The 23,154-nt window shown below is 47.2% G+C and overlaps 2 protein-coding genes across 13 annotated transcripts in view; one reads left to right on the forward strand and one right to left on the reverse strand.

Moving 5' to 3' along the window:
- NUMB (NUMB endocytic adaptor protein) overlaps positions 1-3,714 on the forward strand; it is a 92,938-nt gene extending 89,224 nt beyond the window's left edge. For 9 of the 10 annotated variants that reach the window (XM_077180236.1, XM_077180244.1, XM_077180240.1 and 6 more), the window contains one exon: positions 1,761-3,714. In XM_077180236.1, the coding sequence (XP_077036351.1) occupies positions 1,761-2,482 (722 nt within the window). In that variant the 3' untranslated portion in view covers positions 2,483-3,714. Of the gene's footprint in view, positions 1-626; positions 771-1,760 lie in introns of all 10 variants that reach the window. The other variant, XM_077180245.1, reaches the window with a different exon arrangement.
- Positions 2,979-23,154, reverse strand: part of PAPLN (papilin, proteoglycan like sulfated glycoprotein) — a 50,783-nt gene continuing 30,607 nt past the window's right edge. For 2 of the 3 annotated variants that reach the window (XM_077180233.1, XM_077180235.1), the window contains exons 13-27: positions 21,390-21,566; positions 19,942-20,098; positions 19,229-19,315; positions 18,423-18,723; positions 18,179-18,296; positions 17,359-17,488; positions 15,524-16,151; positions 14,613-14,750; positions 13,126-13,253; positions 12,240-12,378; positions 10,713-10,850; positions 9,942-10,069; positions 9,287-9,395; positions 7,802-7,977; positions 2,979-7,282 (exon numbers count right to left, since the gene is read on the reverse strand). In XM_077180233.1, the coding sequence (XP_077036348.1) occupies positions 7,107-7,282; positions 7,802-7,977; positions 9,287-9,395; positions 9,942-10,069; positions 10,713-10,850; positions 12,240-12,378; positions 13,126-13,253; positions 14,613-14,750; positions 15,524-16,151; positions 17,359-17,488; positions 18,179-18,296; positions 18,423-18,723; positions 19,229-19,315; positions 19,942-20,098; positions 21,390-21,566 (2,730 nt within the window). In that variant the 3' untranslated portion in view covers positions 2,979-7,106. The remainder of the gene's footprint in view (positions 7,283-7,801; positions 7,978-9,286; positions 9,396-9,941; positions 10,070-10,712; positions 10,851-12,239; positions 12,379-13,125; positions 13,254-14,612; positions 14,751-15,523; positions 16,152-17,358; positions 17,489-18,178; positions 18,297-18,422; positions 18,724-19,228; positions 19,316-19,941; positions 20,099-21,389; positions 21,567-23,154) is intronic. The other variant, XM_077180234.1, reaches the window with a different exon arrangement.

Here is a 23,154-nt window from a genome sequence, read left to right on the forward strand (position 1 = left end):
AAGGAACTGGCTTTGAGGTAATGGCTATTTTATCATTCTGCCTCCTGAACTGCATAGGAGTGTGTCATAGGAACCAAATCTTGCAAGGGAAGGGATTTTGTGCTACCATAATTACTGGTTTTTACACAAATTCTTAGATAAATTGTGGGAAAATGCCAGCTCTAGAACTCATAGCAGCCATTGGTATTCCTTTCACTGCTATGCTTTTATAGAAGTTGTGTGAAAAAAGAACCTCTGCGTGTTAAATGTAGTTATTGTTACTTTGTATCTACAAAGTGTTGTTCTTTTTAATCTAAAATTAACTGTACAATAACTACTGGTGTGCCCTATCTCTTCCTTATAGAAACAACAAATTTAACTTCAGTCAGTTGTCAGAACTCAAGGCCTCCTAACAGACATCAAAATCCACCATCCCATGATTCTTTTAACAAGTGTTGGCTTGGTGAAATGAAATTTACTCTCTGTATTGGCTGTCAGTCCAGTTTGGCTACTTACACGAACTCCTGTCATGTGGAAGTGTCTAAAAGTGTTGTATGTGGATAGGTATGACCCGGCCCACTAATACTCCAGTCACGTGCATGCCTTGCATGAATTAATCGCACTGATGTTGTCTGCTCCCATTTTAGTTAATGGCACTGCCTCTGCCTTCTGTGTGCTTGCTGCTAAACCATCCCAAGCTGCTGTAGTGTCCACAGCTATGCCAGTTCGTGAAACCAATCCTTGGGCTCATGCTCCTGCTGCTAATACTGGAGCTGCGGCCGTGGTCACTGGTAAGAGTGGAAGTAGATCCAGTGCATTGCTATAAGAACTTGGATCAAAAGCATAATTGAGCCCTTGAGACAATTGTCAGTGCCACTTAATGGCAAGTGGAAGGAACAGGAACAAAAGCCGGAAGTAGTAGTGTTTTGTGTGAGTGGATAGAGAGAAGCGATGAACTTGCTGGTGCTAGGTCTGTAATCTGGACTGATTCTTATTTTGGCAGCATTTTATAAAATCAGTGCTTAAAAAGGAAGTAATGAAGTTGTATGCAAATTTGTGTGTATAAAAGGGAAGGAGTCTGTGTGTACCCAAAATAATTTTATGTGTTCTTTTCACTAATGTACATAAGGAGGGAATAAGTGTGTTGCCTAAAGGCTTAGAGGTTCATTTCTTCTGTTTAGTAAGTTTAGTGTGTCCCTCCAGGCCTTGTCTGCACTGTGTAAGGTGAAATAGTCATCCATGTGGGCACAGAGGCTAGAAGGCTGTAGTCTGAGTTACTTCATGTCATGGTGTAAGCGCCACTCCACGAGAGAAACTTCGCTAGTGAAACAGTAGGTTCTGCTTGGCCGTGTAAAAGCACCGGACTTTGTCTGTAAAACAGTTTCTTAGACCTTTGTGTTCCAAGTCCACCAGTCCTGAGCTGTGCATTCAGAAACTGATACTTCCCAGTTAGGGGGATTAGTGATTATGGACCAGATCATTGCTACCAAGTTATGAGCGCAGGCAGCAGCTTTCCTGTGTACCCTGAAGTCTTAGATGTCTGCTAAGAAGAAAAAAATGCCATAAATCTCTGCTTTAGTGAAGAAGCACTTACCTACCTCATCTTGAAGAATGTCTTCCTAGAACAGAACAGTACAGTGGATGCATAAAGATGCTTCCAATAGTGGGAGCATCTTTCAGTCATGTCACTGTGTGTTCTTGTGTACACCCTCCAGTCTTTCTAACCAATAAAAGGATGAGGAGTGGAAATATTAGTGACTTGCCCATGCTTTCCTTCTCAGGCACTGAATGGAGCAGCACCTCCTCAGGTGCGGCCTCACCGAGTCTCTTCCAAGGAAATCACAGACGTACTCCCTCAGAGGCAGACCGCTGGTTGGAAGAGGTCTCAAAGACTGTCAGAGCCCAACAGCAGCCAACCTCAGCCCCAGCCCCACAGCCACTGCTCCAGCCTCCTCCAGCAGCTCCAGCCTCCCAGTCGGCACCAGCCTTCCCAGTCAGCACCTTCATCGCGCCTCAGCCTGTGCCGGTGGGCGTGGTACCGCCCATGCAGCCAGCATTTATTCCAGCTCAGCCCTACGCTGTAGCGAATGGGATGACCTATGCAGCCCCAAGCGTCCCTGTGGTCGGGATCACACCTTCCCAGATGGTGGCCAACGTCTTTGGTACTGCCAGCCACACTCCAGCGGCCCACCCGCACCAGTCCCCCAGCCTGGTGAAGCAGCAGTCGGTCCCTCAGTACGACAGCGGCAGCGGCAGCGCCACCGCCAGCCCCTTCTTCCACCCGCCCGCGCAGCACAACGGCTCCGCCGCCTTCAACGGCGTGGAGGGCGGCAAGTGGGCTGCCGAGGACAGGCACGCGCAGCCCCCCGCACCCGGCCCACAGCTCGACCCCTTCGAGGCGCAGTGGGCGGCTCTGGAGGGCAAGGCCAAGCAGCGCACCAACCCCTCCCCCACCAACCCCTTCTCCAGTGACCTACAGAAAACATTCGAGATCGAACTCTGAGCACTCCTGGGGGGGCTGATAAATTGTACATTAGGCTAGAGGGATAAAGGGAGCGGAGGGGACTGTTTCTGATCAGTTTGCTTTGATAATCCCAATGGTCCCTTCAAACAAAAATGGGTTAGAAAGAGGGAGCAATTTTGGGGAGGATGGAAACACACAGAGAATTTATTGTGCAGTTCTTAAAAGGAATCCTGGAGCCACCCCAGTCTGCATTCCCTCGTCTCTTGGAAAGCTGTAAGTCAAATGGAGCGAAGGAAGGCACCCAGTCCCAAAGCCTGTTCTGCAGAAACATCAATCATCTCACAGAAAGGAAGGCAGATGTTTGTACCTGTGTCCTCCTGATGCCCTGGAAGCCCTGGATGTTCCCCCTCAGGGAAAAATTGGGTAGGGTGGGGGGTGGATATGGGTGGGATGTTGTCACCTTAGCAAAAGCTAGGTTTGTGGAAAAAGTTGAGCTTCCATTTTGAGTAACAAAGTGAATATTATATGTAAAGAATAAAGTAAAGCCAAAATCTTTATTTTTATGCATTTAGAATATTTTAAATAGTTGGATATTAAAAGCTGTATGAGTTGTAAGTAATCTTGCCAAAGGTTAAAAAACAAGGGGGTTGGATGTAAGAAATTGTACATAAGATTGATTTATCGCTGATTCTTATAGTAAGTAATATTGGGGGGGGTGGAAAAAGGGGCTCTAGCTTGTTCTTGTATCTGTTCATTGTAAGTAGCATATTGCAACAACAATCACAACCAATAAGTCATTATATCGTAGTTTTAAATAAAGAAAACTAAAGAATAGTATTGTCATGGTTTGAGAACCATGGGGAGAATTTACTGTTTTTTATTGGAATCAGTCTACATATTCTATATAGTATGGATTTTTTTCCTTTCATATATTGCTGCAGTTTCTTTGTCTTAATCTATTGGTTCTAACACTACTGTGACAACTTACTGTCATCATATCTACATCCTGGGGCTGCCTGGGAAACCATTTTTATGTTTGTCTGTCAATAGTTCTTAGAGGTTTTTAACTTTGGTTTTATTTTTTCCCACTGATTTGTGAAACCTTGTGGTTAAGGCTGCAGCTGGTCCAGGTTCTGCCTCTGGTGACTTGTGAAAACCATCTCATTTTAACTTTACTTTTAAACTTTGGCCTTACAAGCAAATGTAAGTTATATATATTTGTACTGATGATTTATAATCTGCTTTAACAGAAATAAATGTTGGTGGTAGAAGCACTGCCTGTGAGAGACTTATTTCCCACAGTAATTCAGTTTCAGCATTTGCCCTTCTGGGTATCTTCTGTCTTGTAAGGTGGATGTGGATCAGCACATCCACCTTACAAGACAGGCTGCTTAGGCTGCTTGCTTACCTAGCAGCCTAAGAATAATATCTTAACACCTCTCATTTTCTACAACCTGTTAGGTTGCATTGAACTTTAAAACTGAATTTCAAAATATCCTTGTGATGCATAAACACTTAAAGCTCTGAAATAGAGGTCTTTATTGAAAACATCAGATTCTGGGTTTGCAGGGCTGTATTTTCTATCACTAAATATTTACAAAGAGACAATTCAGTAACATTCAGTAATGGCAAAAAGGAAACCTCTTTTCTTCCCCTACTATTAGAAAGAGCCATATCAGATAATGATGTATGTTCACCTCTTCTCCATTCTTCCACTGAGTTAATATCTACCCTGTTTGTGTGACTGGTTCTTACCACATTCTTATGGCCACCACGTCAGTTTAGACACAAGGGAAAAAGTCAGACTCCATAACCTGAAGGGGAATAAACACTGCCTTTGTTAGCCCTCCGATTTGAGCTTGCCAGCAGTTTCCATTTCCAGGCAAGTACAGTGAGTCTTACAGTGACAGTCTAGAAAAGTACAACTTGTGACACTACAAATTCTTACCTGTGTTCAGTATGGTATGAATAGTAATGCAAACACTCCCTGTGGGATTTGAGTTGGTGTCAATGGTTTTTTCAGTTTTCAAAAAGCAAACAAGTATTTATAGACATTTATAGTAGGAAAGAAAGCAGCTAGTAAGAAAGTAGCAGTATCTTTCACAGTAAGGGGCCCAAGATCAAGCTGAAAATAGCCCAGTATAGTTACACCCTTCTCCTGCCCTGGAGATAAGCACTTCCTACAACCCATTGTTTAGAGAAAAAAATTAACATCTTGATTCTCACATAAAAAAGTAAACCTTGAGTAGGTGATTAAGTGGTACTACAGAGAGGGAGAAGCTGATCTTCTCAGAAGAAATGCAAAGATCCTTTAGTTAACTTGATGGCATGGATTTACAGCAGGGAGCTGTGTGCCTGTCAATCCCACCTTTACTGCCATGGTTGTGCAGCTGAAAGGAGGTCAGCATCAACTCTGCACTAGCCAGAGCACTTCCAATGTTAAAGTCCTTCCCATCATCAAGGCAGGGGGCTGCTATAGCCCTAAGGAGTCTGGAGAAAGCACTTCCTGGCCCCATCTTACATAACCACAGAGTTTAAATGACAGGTAACTACACAGAATATTTAAATATTCTAAAAATAAGGCCTCTGGCATCTTAGAAAGGGATTTTATAGAACTGGTTACTTACTCTGGGACAAAAGGGTCTGACACGTCCACAATCCACTTCCAACCATGCTCCTGAGCAGAGCCTGACTACCCCTTGATGCCACACATGGAACAGAGAGGGCTTCAAAATGTCCCTGATCTCCAAAGGCAAAAATCATACCATTTACTAAAATGGTAAAATATCCCATACAGACACACAGAGAAAAAGGTGCTGCTCTGAGATGTTAAATGGAAAAACATGTACAAACACAAGTGGATGTTTTCAGGACCATCTCATTGTTCTTAAATATCCAATAATTTCAAACCTTATACTGTAATGCCTGCCCTGAATTCCAGCAGAGGATTTTTTCCCTAATCAAATTAAAGGGTCTTAAATGCAAAATAAGGTCTTTTGTCTCTCCTAGCAAACAGAATCTATCAGACCAAAGAAGGACCCAGCCCCAAATAGCTGTGACTGTCACCTGTCTCTCCTGTACTGGATTGCTTGTAGACTTCGCTGTTCATTGGCATCCTAGAGCAGTGTGTTCAGTCCTGAACCATACCCGTGCTGATTTAGCTGCATTTCTTAAAAGCCTTAAAGTAACACAAGAAGAAAACAAAAGTAGAAAAACCCAATCCTCCATCCCCCAAACCAAAATACCAACAACCTCCTTTATACCTACATCTATGCAAATAATACATGGGTAATGTTGCTAATAATTATGATCAACCCATCCAAGTCTAGAATGAGGAAGAAGGGGACTGTCAGGGCTGATGCTAGGGTAGGACAGTAGTGTGAAGGCTGTAAAAGAGTCCTTTTGCTCAAAAGTAATTCAATTTTGAGATACTGAAGATACTCAAGGCCTTTCCTGGTTTAACATGATATAATCAATATAATCTCACCTCCCCACCCCTAATGCCTGAGATTTTCAGAGCCCCAGATAAGGGGGGAGTGGCAACACTTGTTGCCACTCCATGTTGGTCTTGAAATGAAGGATGCTTTTCAGCTACAGCTGCTCTGCATCTGGAACTCCTAACTTGTTAGCCTGTAGCAGCAGGCATCAGCTCAGGCCACATGCAGAGCCAGGCTTTCCTGAATTTAACTGAGACTAGAGCAGATTCTTGGGAGGTCTGTTCTGGCAAGTGAAATGCCCCTACACACGTATTTCTATGTGTTTATTATTAGCCCCTGCCCAAACTCAGCACAACATCAGAACAGCACAGTTCCAGCTCAGGGGAAAAAGACTACCTGCTGAGCCTTCCTAGAATGAGTGCTATTTAAACTGCAGCATCTCAGAACAGGTAACAGTGTTGGTATATTCATCTAAATTACCCCTAGCATTCAGGAAGGGCTAAAAGTAGTTTTCTGTTTTGTCTTAAGCTTTCTGTGAAGCCTTGCTTCTGCATTTCACTCCAAAGCTGATTGCAGTCAAGAAGAAACCAAAGTGACCCTACTAGAAATTTGTCTAAGGTCTGCTGGAATAAAACAGTTACAGTGTCATGACATTACAGCTGCATCCCCAGAGCCAGTAATCTCCTAGGACCTGAACACTAATTTTGTATGCATCAAGCTGTTTCTCATGGCCAGAGTCCTTTGCATTTAGATGGAAAGTGTTCCCCAGGAGCACTTGTTCAGCAAAACTCATTGGAGGAACAAATGTTCATGGCTCATTAGTGCTTCAGTTAAAATGGTTCAGGCCCATCTTCAAACACTTCAGAGATTATGTTTTTAAGGGCACTTCTCTCTTGCTTGTATGAAGTCTCTCCCTCTTTCATGCTGGTCATCTGCCTTCTCTACTCACATCATCCTTACATCCCTATTATCATCTGCTTTCTGTGAATGACAGCAACAACTCTTAAGAGATGGATTAGGTACAGCAAGGCATACAGGGGAAAAGGAGTTTACAATAAACCTGAGGGTGGTGGGTCTCCCACCTTTGAACATTTACACTCACTGCACGCTGTTCAGTTCACCCTCGTGGGCTTTCCAGCAGGGCAGAGTTCCTAGAACTGTCCCATGCAGTAAAAGAACAGAGTTGAGACCTCCAGTCTTGTCATCGGTCACTGTGGTGGTGGCTGTCACCCGCGGGGGTGTGGGGGGCTGCCCTGGGGGCGGTGGCGGGCGCAGCTGGCGCAGCAGAAGCTGGAATAGTACTCATTACCACAGAGCTGGGCCTGCAGGATCAGGTCACAGTTGGCAAGGTGGGGCTGGTCCACGCACTCTCTGCTCAGGTCCACAACATGATTCACAGTAGCTGCAGCCAAACAAAGGGTGAACCGGCTGTAAATTTATCCTCAGATTGCTATTCCATCCCAAAAGACACAGCACGTTCCTGCTTCCTCCACCCCGCCAGCTCTAAATTTAGTCCAACATCAAGAAGGAGAGATGAGTTTCAAGATGAAACAGATACCTCTGGTGAGATACAGGAGGAAAATGCAGTTTCCAGGGAGAGGAGAGACCACTCTATCTACCCTCTATATAGATAGCTGGATGGTGTCTAAAGTCCAACTACAAATCATGCAACCAACTATTTGGTCAAGCAACTATGGCATTTTGGCTTCAGGAAGTTAATCAGGCTCCCAGTGCCCTGGTCAGGGGGTGTTTCCAGCATCCTGCTTTTCCGTCCATGGGCTCCTGAGGCAGCATGACCCAGAGGCTCCTGCTGCTCCCCAAAGCCCGAGGCTGGTGCTGGACTGGCACACACAATGGGTGTGATAGTGGCCAGGGGCCGGGCACTGTGCTGGGAGAAGGAGGAAGGCTGGGCTGGACTCACTGCTAGACCGGCTCCTCAGCATCTTCACCTCCGAGCTGGCACTGACTGAGCTGCTGCCTCTGTAGGCACTGCATGTGTAGGATCCCTCATCAGCCTCTTGGACGTTGATGATAGTCAGGCTTCCATCCTGGGACAGGTGGATGTGGTGGCCATCCCCCCACATGGGAACTCCATTCCTGTGGTGAAAAACAAAATATTTCACTATTGCCACCCCTGGGCACTAAAGGAGCTTCCTGTGCTCTTTGGAAAATAATGTTCTGTGAAAGGGGTGATTTTTTACAAGTTCAGCAGGAAGGAAGAAATCTTTTGCACAACCTGCCCCTGCAGTTGGGTGGTAACATGAGCCTGAGTCAGTCTGTATCCGTTGCCCAGTGTCTGCGTGGGAGGTAGCTGAGTCTGTGTGCTCTGTGCAAAGATATTGCCCTTTCTGCTAGCACACATTCTTGAGGTTTGAGGAACTAAGAGAAAATCCAGTGTGCCTTTCCCTCTCTCCAGGTTGTGGTCTGGCAGTACTTGTTTGGCTGGCATTGATAGCAGCACATATTGCTTGATGAGCATATAGGGTAGTGAACAATGTGCCCTCTTTCCTCTCCCTTTAAAAATTTGTTAAAAAAAACCAGCAATGTTGTGTCTCTGTTCAGTTCTTCCTAGAATAATCTGTGCCCAGCAGGAAAACTGTCTGAATTGTGAACTCCTGGTTACCAATGAAATGAAATTGGTTTCACTGAAAAGGGCTTCGTTCCAACTCTGAAACATGCATCATTTTGTTAGGTCAAATACCAAACTTATGTATAGAAGAAAAGCTCTGTGTGTGAGATGGCCCACTTCAACTTCAGTCCTAACCCTTGGAATTTCAACATTTACCCATCCATCTCTTTGGATAGTTTGTAAGAACGCTCCAAAGCAGAACTGATTATTTTCAAACAGGAAAAACAATCCTCAATAAACACTTGCACAAATTCAGAGTTTCCTGGTAAACTATCAGGATAAGAGGACACAGCTTTTCACTTTTAAATGCTTCTAAATCTCCTTTGCTCCCAGGCAGTAAATAGAACTGTTGCAACAGGAAGCTGGGAGAAGAGGGTCCAAAATGTCTGTCACAATTAGGCAGAGAGGGTTTTTTGAAAAGCAACTAAAGCTTTTCCTCTGATTACTTATTTTCATTCATGTTATTTTCATGTCACTAGTTTTCCAGCACAGAGCCCTTCTGAACTCCATAAAATCTTAGTTTAACGTCTGATTTTCTCCTTATTTGGGTGGAACATGAACTTGATGACCCCCACACTCCACAGGGATCTTGTCCAGGATTTTTGGGTAACATCCAAGTTGTTTTAAGAAAGGGTAGGTGATACTAGTTGGGACTGATAACTGTGGTCTCTACCATACCTGGCAAGCACCCTGCATTAACATTTGGAGGGTAAATGATGAGGTTTAGGAAGAGAAGGAAAGAGAAGGAAAGAGAAGTTCCATCTCATTTTTGCTTACCTTGACCACCTTATATTCACATTGTTGCCAGTCACTGTACAATGAAGCTGAGCAGTCCCTCCCTCAGGTACCGTGATGCTTGGCAGAAGACCAGTGATCCTCAACTCTCCTGGACCAGAAGGGAAATCATCACTAGCAGGGGGACAATGCCACCCTCTCCCTGGGAGTAGGAGCATTCCCTCATGGGAAAAGTCCAACACATCCCATAATGAGCTACAAGCCCCTGGGCCTTGAAACAGCATGTTTGAGGCTGTGCTGTTGTTGCTCTGGGCAATGTGGATTTCCTAGGACTTTGGCCCAAGAAAGGACAAGTAACAGAGGTCTCAAAGCTGGACACATGCATGCACATACACAGAAGAACCATCTCTTTAGTTTCTCTTGCTCTTATCCCACACCAGTGTCCCAGAAACAAGGCCCTGAGAGTCACTCTTACTGTGCTGTCAATCCCCTTTTCCCAGCTGCCTGGAGCACTGGACACATGCAGATGACCGCTGGGTAAAACAACTCATTCTTCCCTTGCCCTCAGGATGCCTGGCAAACTCTAGGTGTGAAGCAAAGAGGCACAGCCAGCAATGGAACCCACGCTGGCCCTGCACAGGACCCTGTTTCCCCCTCCTGTGCCCATGAGCTGGGTGTGCTGCTATCCACCCCATACCTAGAGGCCTGAGCAGGACCTGGCGCTGGTCGCGGTCACGTCCATTGGAGGCAAGGCAGGTGAAGAAGCCAATGTCCTCAGAGCTGACCCTGCTGATCAGCAGGGCCCCATCCGACTGCTGCCTGTGCCTGGGGAACAAAGCCAGCGTGTCCCTCAGCCTGTGCTTGGGTCAGGATGGCACTCCTGGGAGCCAGCAGAGGTGAAGCTAAGCCTCGTGTACAACTTTGTAGTACCACTGAGCAAAGACTTAGCAGCTCAGATGCTGCAGGGGTTGTAATGCAACCCTTAGTCCTCAAATCCCAGCACTGATGCTGTAACAGTCTGGAAAAACTTGCTGCTAGAGCAGATTTCTGGGAGCAGAGAGAGGGGAGAGCAGCTGTAGAAGTAGCTGTGGAAGTTCACTGAAGATGCTCTGATGTCTCTCTGCTGAGAACCTCTGCCCTTGCTCACTGACCAGCTGGTTTTTGGCAAATTTGCTAGCCATGTGTTCTTTTTCTTGTAACTGAATAAATTTGAACCCTGGTTCACTCATAGACCCTGTGTCACAGCTGTTCCCTCAAGGGTTCAACATTCAAACTTCCATCTGGGAGGGAGGGAGGACAGGACAGGCCAGCAGTATGGCCTGGCCCTGATGGAGGAGGCTGGACAGCATAAAGCCAGACAGGCCCTCACTGCATGGCCAACAGCTCTGTTCTCTCAGAGAGGAGACAGGGAAGGAAAAGCAAGGAGGAGGCTCTTCTCATGAACAGTTAGAACCACCTGGGAGCTCACCTGGGAGAGGAGAGGGGCTGCCCATCTTTCTGCCACTCAATGGTGAGAGCTGGTGACGCTTCCACTGTGCAGGGAAGTCTGACTCTCTCGCCCACATTGGCCTCCACTACTGTGGGCTCGCTCTTATCCATTTTCAACCTGCAAAGTTCACAAGCACAGCAAAAGAGGTAGAAACTTCCTTGCTCAGCATTTGACCTTCAGCACAAGGCTTTATGAATCATAGGCCTTATTTTTTGCCTCCAATGGCAAAGGGAGGCCTCTACTCCCATGAGAGCTCTGATGCTTGCCATTACCAATATTCACTTCCAACATTCAGAAAAGAGCAACCTCAATAAAATCCTGCTCTAGTTCAGCACAGCATGGTGCTGCGTTCCTGTCAGCCAGCTTAATTTACAGACAGCAACCCTTATAACAACTCTGTGGATAACAGCTGAAGATGCATTAACAATGTGAACACATGGCAAACAGTACAAAGTCCTAAAGAGGGCACTGAGCAAGATTCCCCTTAGGTGCTTCTCTGGCATGCAAAAATGAGCCTTTTTAGGGTGTGAAGAGCCTATTGCAATAACCTGACTGCACCAGGTCCAGGAGCTGCTCGTCCACTTCATGCAGCAGAAAGGTTGAGGTCATGTCCTCACATCACTCATCTCATGTTCTTTGCTCTCTTATAACTACAGCTAAACACTGTCTTAGAAGGGAACTAAACCATGTGTTCCCACAGTTAAACAAAACGTCATCTACCCTACCCCCATTCCGTGACCTGAATTCTTGATCTCAAAAAATAAAACCAAAGAGCCTTAATTCAATGAATCACTTATTACTGCCTTTAGCAGAAGCAGCTAAGGAGATTGCTGCAGAGTTCAGCAAATTGGCTGGGTTTTAGGCTGTAAATTCAAAAAAAGAGAGAGATCAGATCATGGCCCTATTTAATCTGGAATCCCAACATGGTTCATTTAAAGCAAAAATAATTTGTCCCCCTTTATTTCTGTGGGGCCTAGAAGCAATAAAAAACTATGCAAGAAGCAACAAAAATACCAGTATATGATGAGACAGTTTTGGCTCAAACTGGTTTGTTCTCAAAACATTTTAAATTAGTTAGTGGAGGCTGGAGGAGCTGAAGTTTTCTTCAATGCACATATGTCTATTTTGTGCTAGTTAAGCAGCTCCTATTTGCTTTGCTTTTTTTCAGAACAGGTTTCTCTTTCTGCCTGCACTAACACGAACAGCTAAGAATGCTGCCTCAAGACTTCTTTTGTTTGAGCCCAGCTGCTTTGCTGCCAGCTTCCCTGTGCATCTTTGCTCAGAGCATGCTTCTTTCAAGAGATCCTTGGGGAGGACAGAAGACAGCTTGCGACTGGGATCTTCTCCCGTTCCCGTTGTCAGCAGTTCAGTACTGCAAGCTTCCCAACTGTGCCCTGGAACAGTTGACCCAGGACCTTTCCAGTCTTTGGCTTTTCTACATGAAGAGATGCCATATGGTTCATCACCTGGGCTCCATGGACAAACTGTTGCTGTAGGTGAACGTACCTGTATATGAGCTGCTGAGGCATGGAGGAGCCAGCTGCCTGCCCAAGCTGCCTGCCTCTGGATAATGCTCGGCGCTGCTGATCTGCCTCCTGAAGGACCTGGCCTCTCTCACCCTCGGCCACAACACTGCTCTTGTACTCTATTCAAAACAAAATGCCATATGTGAATAAAAGGACACTTCTTACTGTGACCTATTGCATAGGGTTTCTGTGAGCCTGGGAGAGCTTGCTGAACCAGAGCCAAAGAGCCCTTCAGCCATCTGCTTTTTGGCTGACTAGTGCAGTAAACCTGCGCTGTCTACTAATGAGACTCATAGACCTGCAGGCAAGCAATTTTAGACTCCTTTTCCTCCTCTGTCCGTGAACATGTTGCAACATCCCTTAGGCCACAGTGCCTTCTGCCCCATGTGCCATTGCTGTGACAAAGCACACTTCAGAGATTGAAGGCTACAGGGTGCCTTTCTGGCCCATCTTTTGAGATTAGTCTTTCATTTTGTTGGTTTTGTTTCTGAAATAAGGCACATTTTTCAGAACAGGAAATTATTTGTTACCCAGCAGGACCTGTTTGGGCAAAACACAAAACATAAAAATGCACCAGCAGTTCTGTTTTGGATCAGGAGGCAGCTGATGGCTCTCAGGGAGGAAGACATACTTGCCATGATAGAAACGGGGGGGGTTACAGGCAAGACACAACTCCATTAATGGGGTGACACTGCAGGGGAGAAAGTATTTTAGGGCTAAGGCTTGATCATGAGGTAACACCAAAAGAGGCCCTGCTGCCTCCACACTCCCTCTTGGCAGCAAAGGAAGTTTCCTCCTCCAGCTGGCTTTATTGAGCCTGTGCTCAGTAACCATTAATGAGGAGACCTGAGTAGAAGATAATTCACCTGTTATCTGCAGCTGAATCTGTCGGCTCTCAGTCCTCCTCCCGTCAGAAGTGAGGCACGTGTAGGCACCAGCGTCCTCGGGCCTGACGTGGCTGATCACCAGGGAGCTGTCGGACTGGTAGGTGTGCCTGCAACACGGGGGGAGCGCTGCTGCCTGCCCGGGCACCCACAGCAACCCGCCAGGGCACAGCGGCCAGCCCGGGCTGGTGTTACACAAACCATCCCCATGTGGGGCCCTCCCTGGCTCAGAAAAAAACAAAACCCTGCTGACCACAGACGGGTCACAGGCAGGGGGAAAAACTGCAGCAGAAAGGAGGTCAGGAACAGAGAGGAAAACTGAGACGGAAAACAGGGAACTGCTTTCAGTAACTCTCCCATAAGGAGGCAAACTGCCCTTCCAGGGGGGAGATTGAGTCCCAGCAGTCAACTGCAAACAGAAAAGCATAACTGTGATTTTCATAACACAAAAGGACTGACTGGCTCCAGACAGACTTGCTGGAAACAGACTTCCCAGGAAAAACAGGTTTAAAGTAGTTTAAAAAACAATTGTGCTAGAGATTTTCAGCCAGAGGAACTCTGGGTTATTAGGCTGCAAGTTTCACCCCCAACTACTGGCTTTGTGCTGCCCCAAGATGAACCCAAGAGAAGCAATATTTTTCTGCATCATTACCCATGTCAGCTTCCACCAGTGTTATGGGACAGCATAACACTTGCTCTGCCCCATAATTCTAGCCAACACCTCATTATGGTGCAGACCGTACCTGTTTCTGCTATGCACAGAGCAGGTGGACAGTAGATGAATATGGGGGTTTCTTTATTTCTTAAAAAAAAAAAGTGTGCTGGTTGTGGCTGGTGTAGTGTTAATATTTTTCACACTAGCTGGTATGTGGCTGTGCTTTGGATTTGTGCTGAAAACAGTGTTGATATTTTCACTACTGCTGAGAAGTGTTTACACCAAGTCAAGGCCTTTTCTGCTTCTCACCCCACCCACTAGCAAGCTGCAGGTGCACAAGAAGCTGGAGGGGACACAGCTGGGACAGCTGACCCTGACAGACCACAGGGATATTCCATACCATATGGCATCATGCTCAGCATGTAAAACTGGGAAAGGAAGAGGAGCAGGGGGGAGTTTGGAGTGATGGCATTTGTCTTCCCAAGTCACTGTTACGTGTGATGGGGCCCTGCTCTTCTGGAGACAGCTGAACACCTGCCTGCCCATGGGAAGTGATGAATGAATCCCTTGTTTTGTTTTGCTTGCATCCACGGCTTTTGTTTTAGCTTTTCAACTGTCTTTATCTCAGTCCCTGGATTTTCTCAGTTTTACCCTTCTGATTCTCTCTCCCATCCCATCAGGGGTGAGTGAGCAGCTCTGTGGGGGCTGAGTTGCCAGCTGGGGTGAAACCACGACAGTCTTTTTTGGACTGCATATTTGGCACTCTGCCCAGCAAGGAGCCCATCTGCTCTACAATGAAGGGATCTGAGCTCACCTGTCAGAGGAGATGGGTCGGCTGTTCTTCATCCACTCCACTCTGGAGAGTGGGGACACGCCTGTCTTGCAGAGCAGCTGGATGTTTTGTCCCACAACTGCTGTCACAAGATGGGGCTTGCCTTCCTCCAGGATTGTTCTGAAAGAGAAAGTGATTCCATTGGCACTTCTGCTGCCCTCCTCACCTCTGTGTCCTCTCATGTGACTCTGGATGAGTTACAACCACAAGGCAAAGCAGGACCAGCTGCCAATTCAGCTTTGAGCAGATGCACTGGGCAGCATGGGGAGCCCTCTCCTGTACAGCAAAGGCTGCTGTGGACAGAGTGAATGCTACAATATCTCCTGGAAGAAAGCCCTGTAACCCCTCTCTTCTGAAGGAACAAGGTATAGCTCAGCTGACAGATAGATCCAGTGCAGATATGTTTAGATCTAGCTCTACACACTCCTGATTTTCAGAGTAACATTGTCTGGATCTTGACCCAAAGTCTGCATCTTACAAGTCTTCCCTAGAACAACCCACTGCTGCTCCATGCAGTGCTGAGATAAAGGCTCTGAAGTCAGAGTGACAGCTAAATTTGTTGGTCAGAACAAGAACAACACCTATGGATTCTCATTTATAGTGTTAGAAGGCCTCCCAGACAGAGACCTCAGGATTCTGCAGTCTTTTCATACATGATACTTCAGTTCTGTCAGAGACCAGGGAGTATATGAGGAAAGAGACCGCAGGTAATACCAGGGCCTGAATACCAGTAACTTCATTAACCAAGGGGCCACATGTGTAGCTAATCCATCACACGGTATCCCCAGTTAGCTAGTCCCAGCTGAGGCAACATTTTCACTCCAGAGAAAGTTCCACTGATGCTTCATAATGAGCTGGCAGAACAGGGGGGAGGGATAGACGGAAATCATCACCTGTGCAGAGCCTGTGCTGGGAACAGGTCTGCAGACTCCTGGTGCCCAAATCCCTCTGTCACAGAAACATCTGCTCCGAAAGCTTCACGCCACTGCTTGCCTTCCCGGGATAGGCCCTGCTGGCCACTGCTGCTCTGCCTATCCGAGGACCCAGGCAGGGCTGTGTCCCAGGAGCGCAGCTGGCCCAGCCTATCCAGTCTGCTTCTCTGGCTCTCCAGCACCCCAGTCCTTGGCAAGGCCTCTGGCAGCATGTCCCTCCTCCAGCTGCGGCTGTCTTGCCTGGGGAGTGAAGCCCCATAGGTTCTTCCTTCTTGGCTGTGACTTGCAGTCTCTCTTGTGGGTGACTGCTGCTGACCCTGAGCACGTCCTATGTGAGAACTGGAGGCAGTCTGCTGGTGTTGCAGGGCTTCTGTGCCAGAAGAGGGCTGGAGCTCCAGATGGCTGGCCCCCACAGAGCTGTGGCACGCTCTCATGCACTCCTCCTCCGAGGCAAAGCTGTTTTTATTACCATGACAGCCACCATACCAAAACCGGTTGCACTTGCCAACAACTCCCACAAAGTACCAGCGAGTGGTCCAGTTGGTGCAGGGGCCGTGGGCACTGGGCAGCAGGCACATGACAGGGTATGCTACCAAAAAGAGTGGAACAGAGGGAGATGTGAGGGTCACAAAGCACAAAGGTCCAGGGGCTTCACGCCACCACCAAATGAGTTATCTGATGGCCCTGTGGGCAAAGGGCAGGTGGGAAAGTAGGACACCTAGGTGTCCTACCCAGCTGTGCTTTGAAACTGAGAAACTGCTCACATGTTTCTTTTTGCCTCAGTTTTGCCTCTGATGGAAGAACCATTCTCAGAGACATTTCTGAATCTAGATACTAGACAGATGCTTTACAGCCTTGCTTGGAGAATTTTGCAACTGCAAAGCAGGCTCTGGAGCTTCCTTTCCTGCAAGGGACACATGGCTGCCACTTGTACATTTCCAGCTCACAAAGCAAGTGGCTTAGACCCAGCTGTGAAGAAGACTCATGCATTACAGAATACCCCTGCACACTGATATAAAGAGGAGCGTGGCCCAAGGTGTTTACAAACCCAGAGCCACGGGTATCAGCCACATGCTGACAAACACTGGATGCAGAGCTCTGGCTGCAAGGTGCTTTGTCAAGCTGTGGCTCAGCTGAGAGAATCCAGAGAGTTTTCCCCTTCCCCAAGGCTGCACCACAGGGACAGCCACTGAGCAATCTCTGTGCTGCAGCAGGAGGGCAAGGCCCTGCAGCAGCAATGTGCCTGCAGAGGGTACAGCTGGGCACTAAAGGAGCAAAGATGCTTTTGCCCACCAGCCCTAGTGTCCTCATAGCACAGCAGGCACTTGATTGAACTTTGCTGGCTAAGGGCATCCATGCAGCCCTAAGCAATCCCTCCTTCCCCATGTAGTTCTCATTTCTCCCCTGTCCACAGGCTGTCTGAAGACTGAGTACTATCCTGATTCCACAGGAGATCCCTACTTTGACCTGGGTAATTAGTTCCGAGCACTCCAGGCTGCATCAAAGTGTCTTCTCAGGGACAAACAACTCCTGAGTAGTCCTACAGACTGACGAAGATCACACAAACACACTTCTGTCCATCAGCAGAGGACAACAATAATTTTTGTGGCAACTGGTAGAACTGAATCCTCAAGCTGCTTTTCTACACTCCAAGCTTCTGCTGCCCCAACTACCAGGTAGAGATTCTCTTCAGAGAGATTATTTACTACATTTTACAGAGAGCAGACACAGGAAACTTCTATATGCTACTGGACTCTTTTTGTGTATCTAAACCAATAAGGCAAAGCATCACTTACGGTAGTTGGGCCTATTGAGACATCCTTCCCCTTGAGGACCTTTGGCTGAGGCGACGTTGTCAAAACAGCAGCCGTACATGGAGCCGCGGCACTCGCCCGAGGGCTGCTGCTGGGACAAGGCTTGGCTTGCCTTGGGGACAGGAATGGAAAGCCAAGAGTTATCCTCACGCAGGAGGACAGCAGCACATGCAAAGCACGGTGTGCAAGCTGTCAGCTGCACACAGCCAGCTGCTAGAGGCACCACTGTTTGCTTGTTTGCCTCCTAGAGGCTTTTGTCCTGGGAAGGGGTGGGAAACTTGGCTGTCAGCCATGGAGCCAGGGCTGCACTACTCTGCAAGGCACAGCTAAGCAGCCCAGCAGCAGGCCAGTTCTTATTGCTGCCACCAACATGCACCCCAAACTATAGGAGGGATCACCTCCCCACCTTGAATTAATCTGCAGAGTTGACAAACAAAAGCAATTAATAGAAGCCATGCTTTTCCCTTTTTTTTCCCCTAGAAACTGGATAGCAATCTTCTGACCAACAGAAATTTAATTACTCAGGATTATTCAATCAGGTCTACATAGGATGGCTTTCTACTTCTCAGACATCTCCCCACCACCTGCTCTGTGCCCTGCTTGTAGAGGATTGCAGGTGAACACTCCAGACTGAGCAGGAGCAAGGTGGGCCAAAGGGCTTGATGCCATGCCTCAAGTATTGGTTCCTCAGCATTACTGGTGGAGATGAAGCCCAATAGAATCTACAATGTGAGTCAGCAGGGTCAAATCTGATTCTTTGTATCTGATCTTCTCCTAAAAAGCAAAAAGCTCTTGTACTTACTGCTGGAGTGGTTGTAGTGGGATGATTTTGTCTCATTTGAATATCATGGTAATATTGTGGGCATCCAGTGTTGTTTGGACCCTGGGCAGCTGATACTCCATCAGGGCAGCAGCCATACCTGCAGACAGAAGGGCTGCAGTGACACCTGACCTGCCTGGTCAACAGACATGGGCTACAAGATTCAGGAAGGGCATTGCCAGGAAAGGCAATGCCTCCCTGCTCAGGCCTATCTACTACCAGCTACCTGTTTTGGTGGCAGGTGCTGAAAGGGCAACCTCTCCCGAGAGGGCCTGATGCCAGAGTGCGCCCATCTGGACAGCAGCCATGTGGGCTCTGGTGGCAGTCCTGGGAGCCAGTCCCTGCAGGGGGGTCCTGAGAGAAGCTGAGCTGATGGGAACCTGGGGAGCGGGACTGGGGCTCCCAGTGCACAGCAAACAAGTTGATGCCCTGGTCTTTGGTGGATGGAATGTGCTGGTTCCCTGAGGCACTATGGGTCATGGTGTTCCCAGGGTGCATTCTTGCATCATCAGAATCTGGGGAGAGAACTCAAGGTATGAAGGTGAGCATGAAAATCTGGCCAGCTTTCCTCCTCTCTGCTCTCTTTCACCTGCCCAAGGCTACCTGGCAGGATTTTCTGAATCACATCTAGGGGTGTCATCTGGCCCACCCTTCTCATCTGGCTGAGGTACTTTGCTCATTGCCTTGACCATTCTTCGTGCTGTTCCATGAGAAACCACATTGCTGTGGTCCCTTCACATCATCCTTTCTTGTTCCTATGATCTGCTTTGGGCATAATTTCTTCCAGCCAGCACTTAAGTCATGCTGACAGAACCTGGGATCCATCTCCTGTACAGAGTCTTCTGCATGGATAGATTCAAATACTGCTCACTGTTGGTGTAAAGGATCTACATTTTGTCCCTGGCTCCTTGAGTTTATAGGAACCCATGAAAAAAAATGAGAGAAATGAAGAAAAGAATGATCCCAGTCCCTATCTCAGCCTATTCCAAGTATCCCATCATCAACCCCCAAATTAAAAGAATTCTTCCAAACCTGGGGCAGGGCTGTTTGGATTGTAACGTGTCAGCAAGGACTGGCGAGTGACATTGTATCCCATAGTGTCCTGCATGCTGGGGACCTCTGCAAAGAGACACATACACAAAATGGGTGCAGTTAGCCAGCACTGTGCTCTAATAATTGCAAATACATCTAGCAGTCAGCAGGAGACAACAGTTGATGAAAATGTTCCTGTTCCTCTTGTGCAATAGCTGCTGAGCAGCAATTGGATTCGATTGGATTGTCAGGACAAGCGACCTACAACAGGCAGGCAAAAGTCAGCCTTGCAGCTCTGACATGGGGAATAGACACAGACAAGAAGCAAAATGTTCTGAAAAGTTATGACTCCTTTAGAGCCAGTCCACAGAGGGATGAGAGTTGGCTATAGTTTTTGCTACTGAGCCTGCCCAAGCTATCATCCTTCTGGACTGGGGTGTCTGGGATCCATCTGCAGCACACACACACTGGATCATAGAACACTCGATTCAAAACGGACACACACCAATGTTGTTCCCAAGCCTGTTGCATATATTTCAAACAGCACAGGTACTGGGACTCTAAAGATGCTTTGTGCACATAACCTAGGCAAAATCACAGGATGGAGATAGCCAGGCAAAAAGCTGAGAACATAAGCTGGTGCAGAGCTGGGAGTTTCTACTCCTAAGCAAAAGCATGTTGGGAAAAGCTGGGTGTGCAGCAATACCACTCACGCTGTGGCAGGTAGCAGGGCTGTGTGTTGCAGCTGCCCAGGGTGGCTGGTTTTTGTGGCTGGATGGCTCTGCATGTCTCAGCACTGTAGACTTTGGAGTCGCCGTCAGCACAGATGACCTGGCGTGTCCGGATGCCTGAATCGCAGCTCTTGGAACACTTGGGCACAGAGACAAGGCACTGAGCAGTCAGCAAAGGCTGAATGCAGAAACCCCACAGATCAGAAGTGGGGAACAGCTGCATGATTAGCTGCAGGCTGGGCACAGCTTCCTCCACCAAGACAAAGCAAATAATATTTCAGCTGGAATCATCTGAACAATTAGAAAACCATACTTAAAACCATTTTACCAGATGTTCCACCCAGCCCCGAAGCATTAGGCTCTGTGCCACACTCAGCCTGTAACATCCAGATGAGCTGCTGTTACCCACAGCGGTGTTTCAGGGAGTAGGAGAGAATCATTTCAGCCTGAAGGCAGAAAGGCACCTCAATTCTCTGGGGATCCACCAGCTGTGCGTGGGTCAGTTTGCATTCAAGAACAACAAATTACAACTGGAAAGCGAATGAGGGGCTTTCTTGTAAGCAGCTAACTGGAGTTTGCCTTACTGGAAGCTGTGGATGAGAGGGACCAGAGGCTCAGAGGAGGGGATAGGATGAGGTGTCTGTGCAACCCACACGGCTCATGGCAAGTTCTATAAACATTTGGAGAGTATTTCCCTCTAATTCAGAGAGGCAGATAGGAGACCTTCTGATATGAGAAAGTCAGGAGAAAGATCAGATTAAGATATGAAACTTCTTTAGCTGTAACTAAAACTTGGCCGACATCTCATGAAGAAGCATATGTAACATGTTTTAGCCCAGAACAAGCTGGTCTGACAAGCACAGAAGTGAAAAAGTGTGTTTGGAAGTTACCTGATGCAATTGATATACCCATATCTCTATCCCCTGACACTTTTCCCAGGTTGAAGACAGTCTGGCTTCCATCACAAAGACAAGATTAAAGTACATTTTTTAAAATTATTCAGATAAACTGTGCTTCAGATAGATTAAAGCATATCACAAAGTGCAATTACCAGTTCTGAAGCCTACAGCTCTGAGCCAAACTTGGGCTAAGAGCTGTTTTGCTGATCACAGCGATGGAGCAAAGAATTGAGAATAAGCAGCAAGAGTGGATTGTTTCAGCTTATTGGCTGCATTTTGCCACTGTCACTGAAACGATAATCTCCCCTCAGAAGGATTTATTTTTGTAGCAGCTGCACACAAAGCGGGCATCAGATTAACTGGAGCATTACTAGTGCCAGTTACAACACAACTGTGAGCCAAGAGGCTGGTAATGAAGCAGTCCTTGCTCTCAGCCTCAGTCTATGTGCAGACTGCATGGATCAAAGCTTGTTTGTGAGGAGCACAGCAATACAATTGGTAATTTTGGAGCCATGACAGCGAGGTGCTCACCAGACCCCAGTCTCCAACGTGCCAGCCGATTTCCTGGATGCAGTTTTTCTTAAGGCAGGGCCGGGTGGCCGATGGCTTTGGCTCCATTAGACAAGCGAAGTCCTGAGCCTGGGAGCCCTGCTGTGTCCTGCAGGTGACAGTCCGGGTTTGCACTCCTTCCCCACAGCTGGCTGAGCACTGCAGAAAGGGACCCAACAATTACAAAGAAGCACCTGGTTTCCTCTTGCAGGCTGGGCTCCCTATCATTAGAGCAGAGCACCATTTTGAGACTGCCTGGAACAACCAGCTATCATTAAAATAATTTTCTGGGGTGGGATTTAGCAGAGTAGCTGTTTATGCTGCAGAGTAGAAAATAAGGCATGGGAGCATGGGATAGGGTCTGGAAGATCTGGAGCTCACTGGATGATTTTGGCCTATTCATATACTTACTCTTGATGTCTCCCCAAAGGAGATGTGGAGAATGAATTTAGAAAAATATCAGAAAAAAGCCAGACACTGCAAAATATATTGAGAACAAGGCATGGTAGAAAATACCTGTAAACTCATGTTATTTACATCTGATTAAAATCAATGCAAGGTAAAGAATTTTAGGGAAAGTAAACGGTTAGGTTCTTATATTACCCATGTCTTTTGTTTGAAGACTTGTGTTCTATTTTTACAGCGTGGAGCTGTGACAACTTCTATACCAGTAACTAGTTTGTGACATTTTCAACACCCTCTTAAATTCACGGTGGTGTTTCCTGGAATCCAACCTACTTCTACGTGAATTACCAAGGTGTCTTACAGAGAGCATTAACTTGGGGACAGTCTGAATCACTTCAGATGAGCTTCCCAGCTGAGCTTCAGCCATTCATTTACCGGAGTAACCTTTTAACTCAGAGTACACAAAACACAGTTGCTTCTGAGAACACTGGAATGAATTACTCAGGCATCAGTTTGTAAGAAATCACCCTTGGTGCCTTCCCCAAACAGCACTCTTACTCCACAACCCCAAAGTTCACAACTCACATCTCACAAGGTGGGGGGAAAGAGTGGGTGGAAGGACTCTCCAGTCTGGGTGATCATGCCTCAAAGTTGCATTTTGTGCTGTTGCACAACTCAGGCTAAGTGCAACCACAACATTGCAAATCAAGTGTTGCAAGCATGTGTGCACTTCTTCTAATAGAGGAAAATTCACTTGTACTTTAGGGACTGAGTAGACATTCTCTTTACTTTCTAAGTCCTTGGAATGTAAGATGCCTTCTAAAAGCTTTCTGGCTGAACTGAGTGTGTACAGTTTGAGCTGTTTCCACTCCTGCAGACATAAATGCACACAAGCATCAAAAATGCACCACATAGCTGTGTTTGGAGAAGCCCTGTGCAGACATACAGCAAACAGCAGGTCACCAGTATTTCAAGAGTTTTGCTGTCCTGGCTGGTGATGCAAGGTAGCAAAATACATGGAAATAACTAGCACAGGCAGAAGCCATGAGCTCCTGTTTCACAGAGGAGGGTGTGCTACTGCCTGTCCTCAGCTGATGGACAGAGGCTCTCCTGCCAGTGCTCCGACTTCACCAGGCCTGGCTCAGAAACCAAGTCAGTGCCAGCTGGGGGGGGTCTGATAAAAACACAGATGTGGAGAAAGGATTGGCAGACCAGGGAAGAGTGGACATGCAGTGAGAAGAGCAGAGGTGCAGGGACATGCACAGCTTTGAGGAACAGGGATATGTTCATAGGAGGGCATCGGAGGGCTGCAGGGAGAAGTTCTACACCTCTGCACGCCTCC

The sequence above is a fragment of the Agelaius phoeniceus genome, chromosome 6, assembly GCF_051311805.1.
Source record: "Agelaius phoeniceus isolate bAgePho1 chromosome 6, bAgePho1.hap1, whole genome shotgun sequence".
Classification (NCBI taxonomy): Eukaryota; Metazoa; Chordata; class Aves; order Passeriformes; family Icteridae; genus Agelaius; species Agelaius phoeniceus.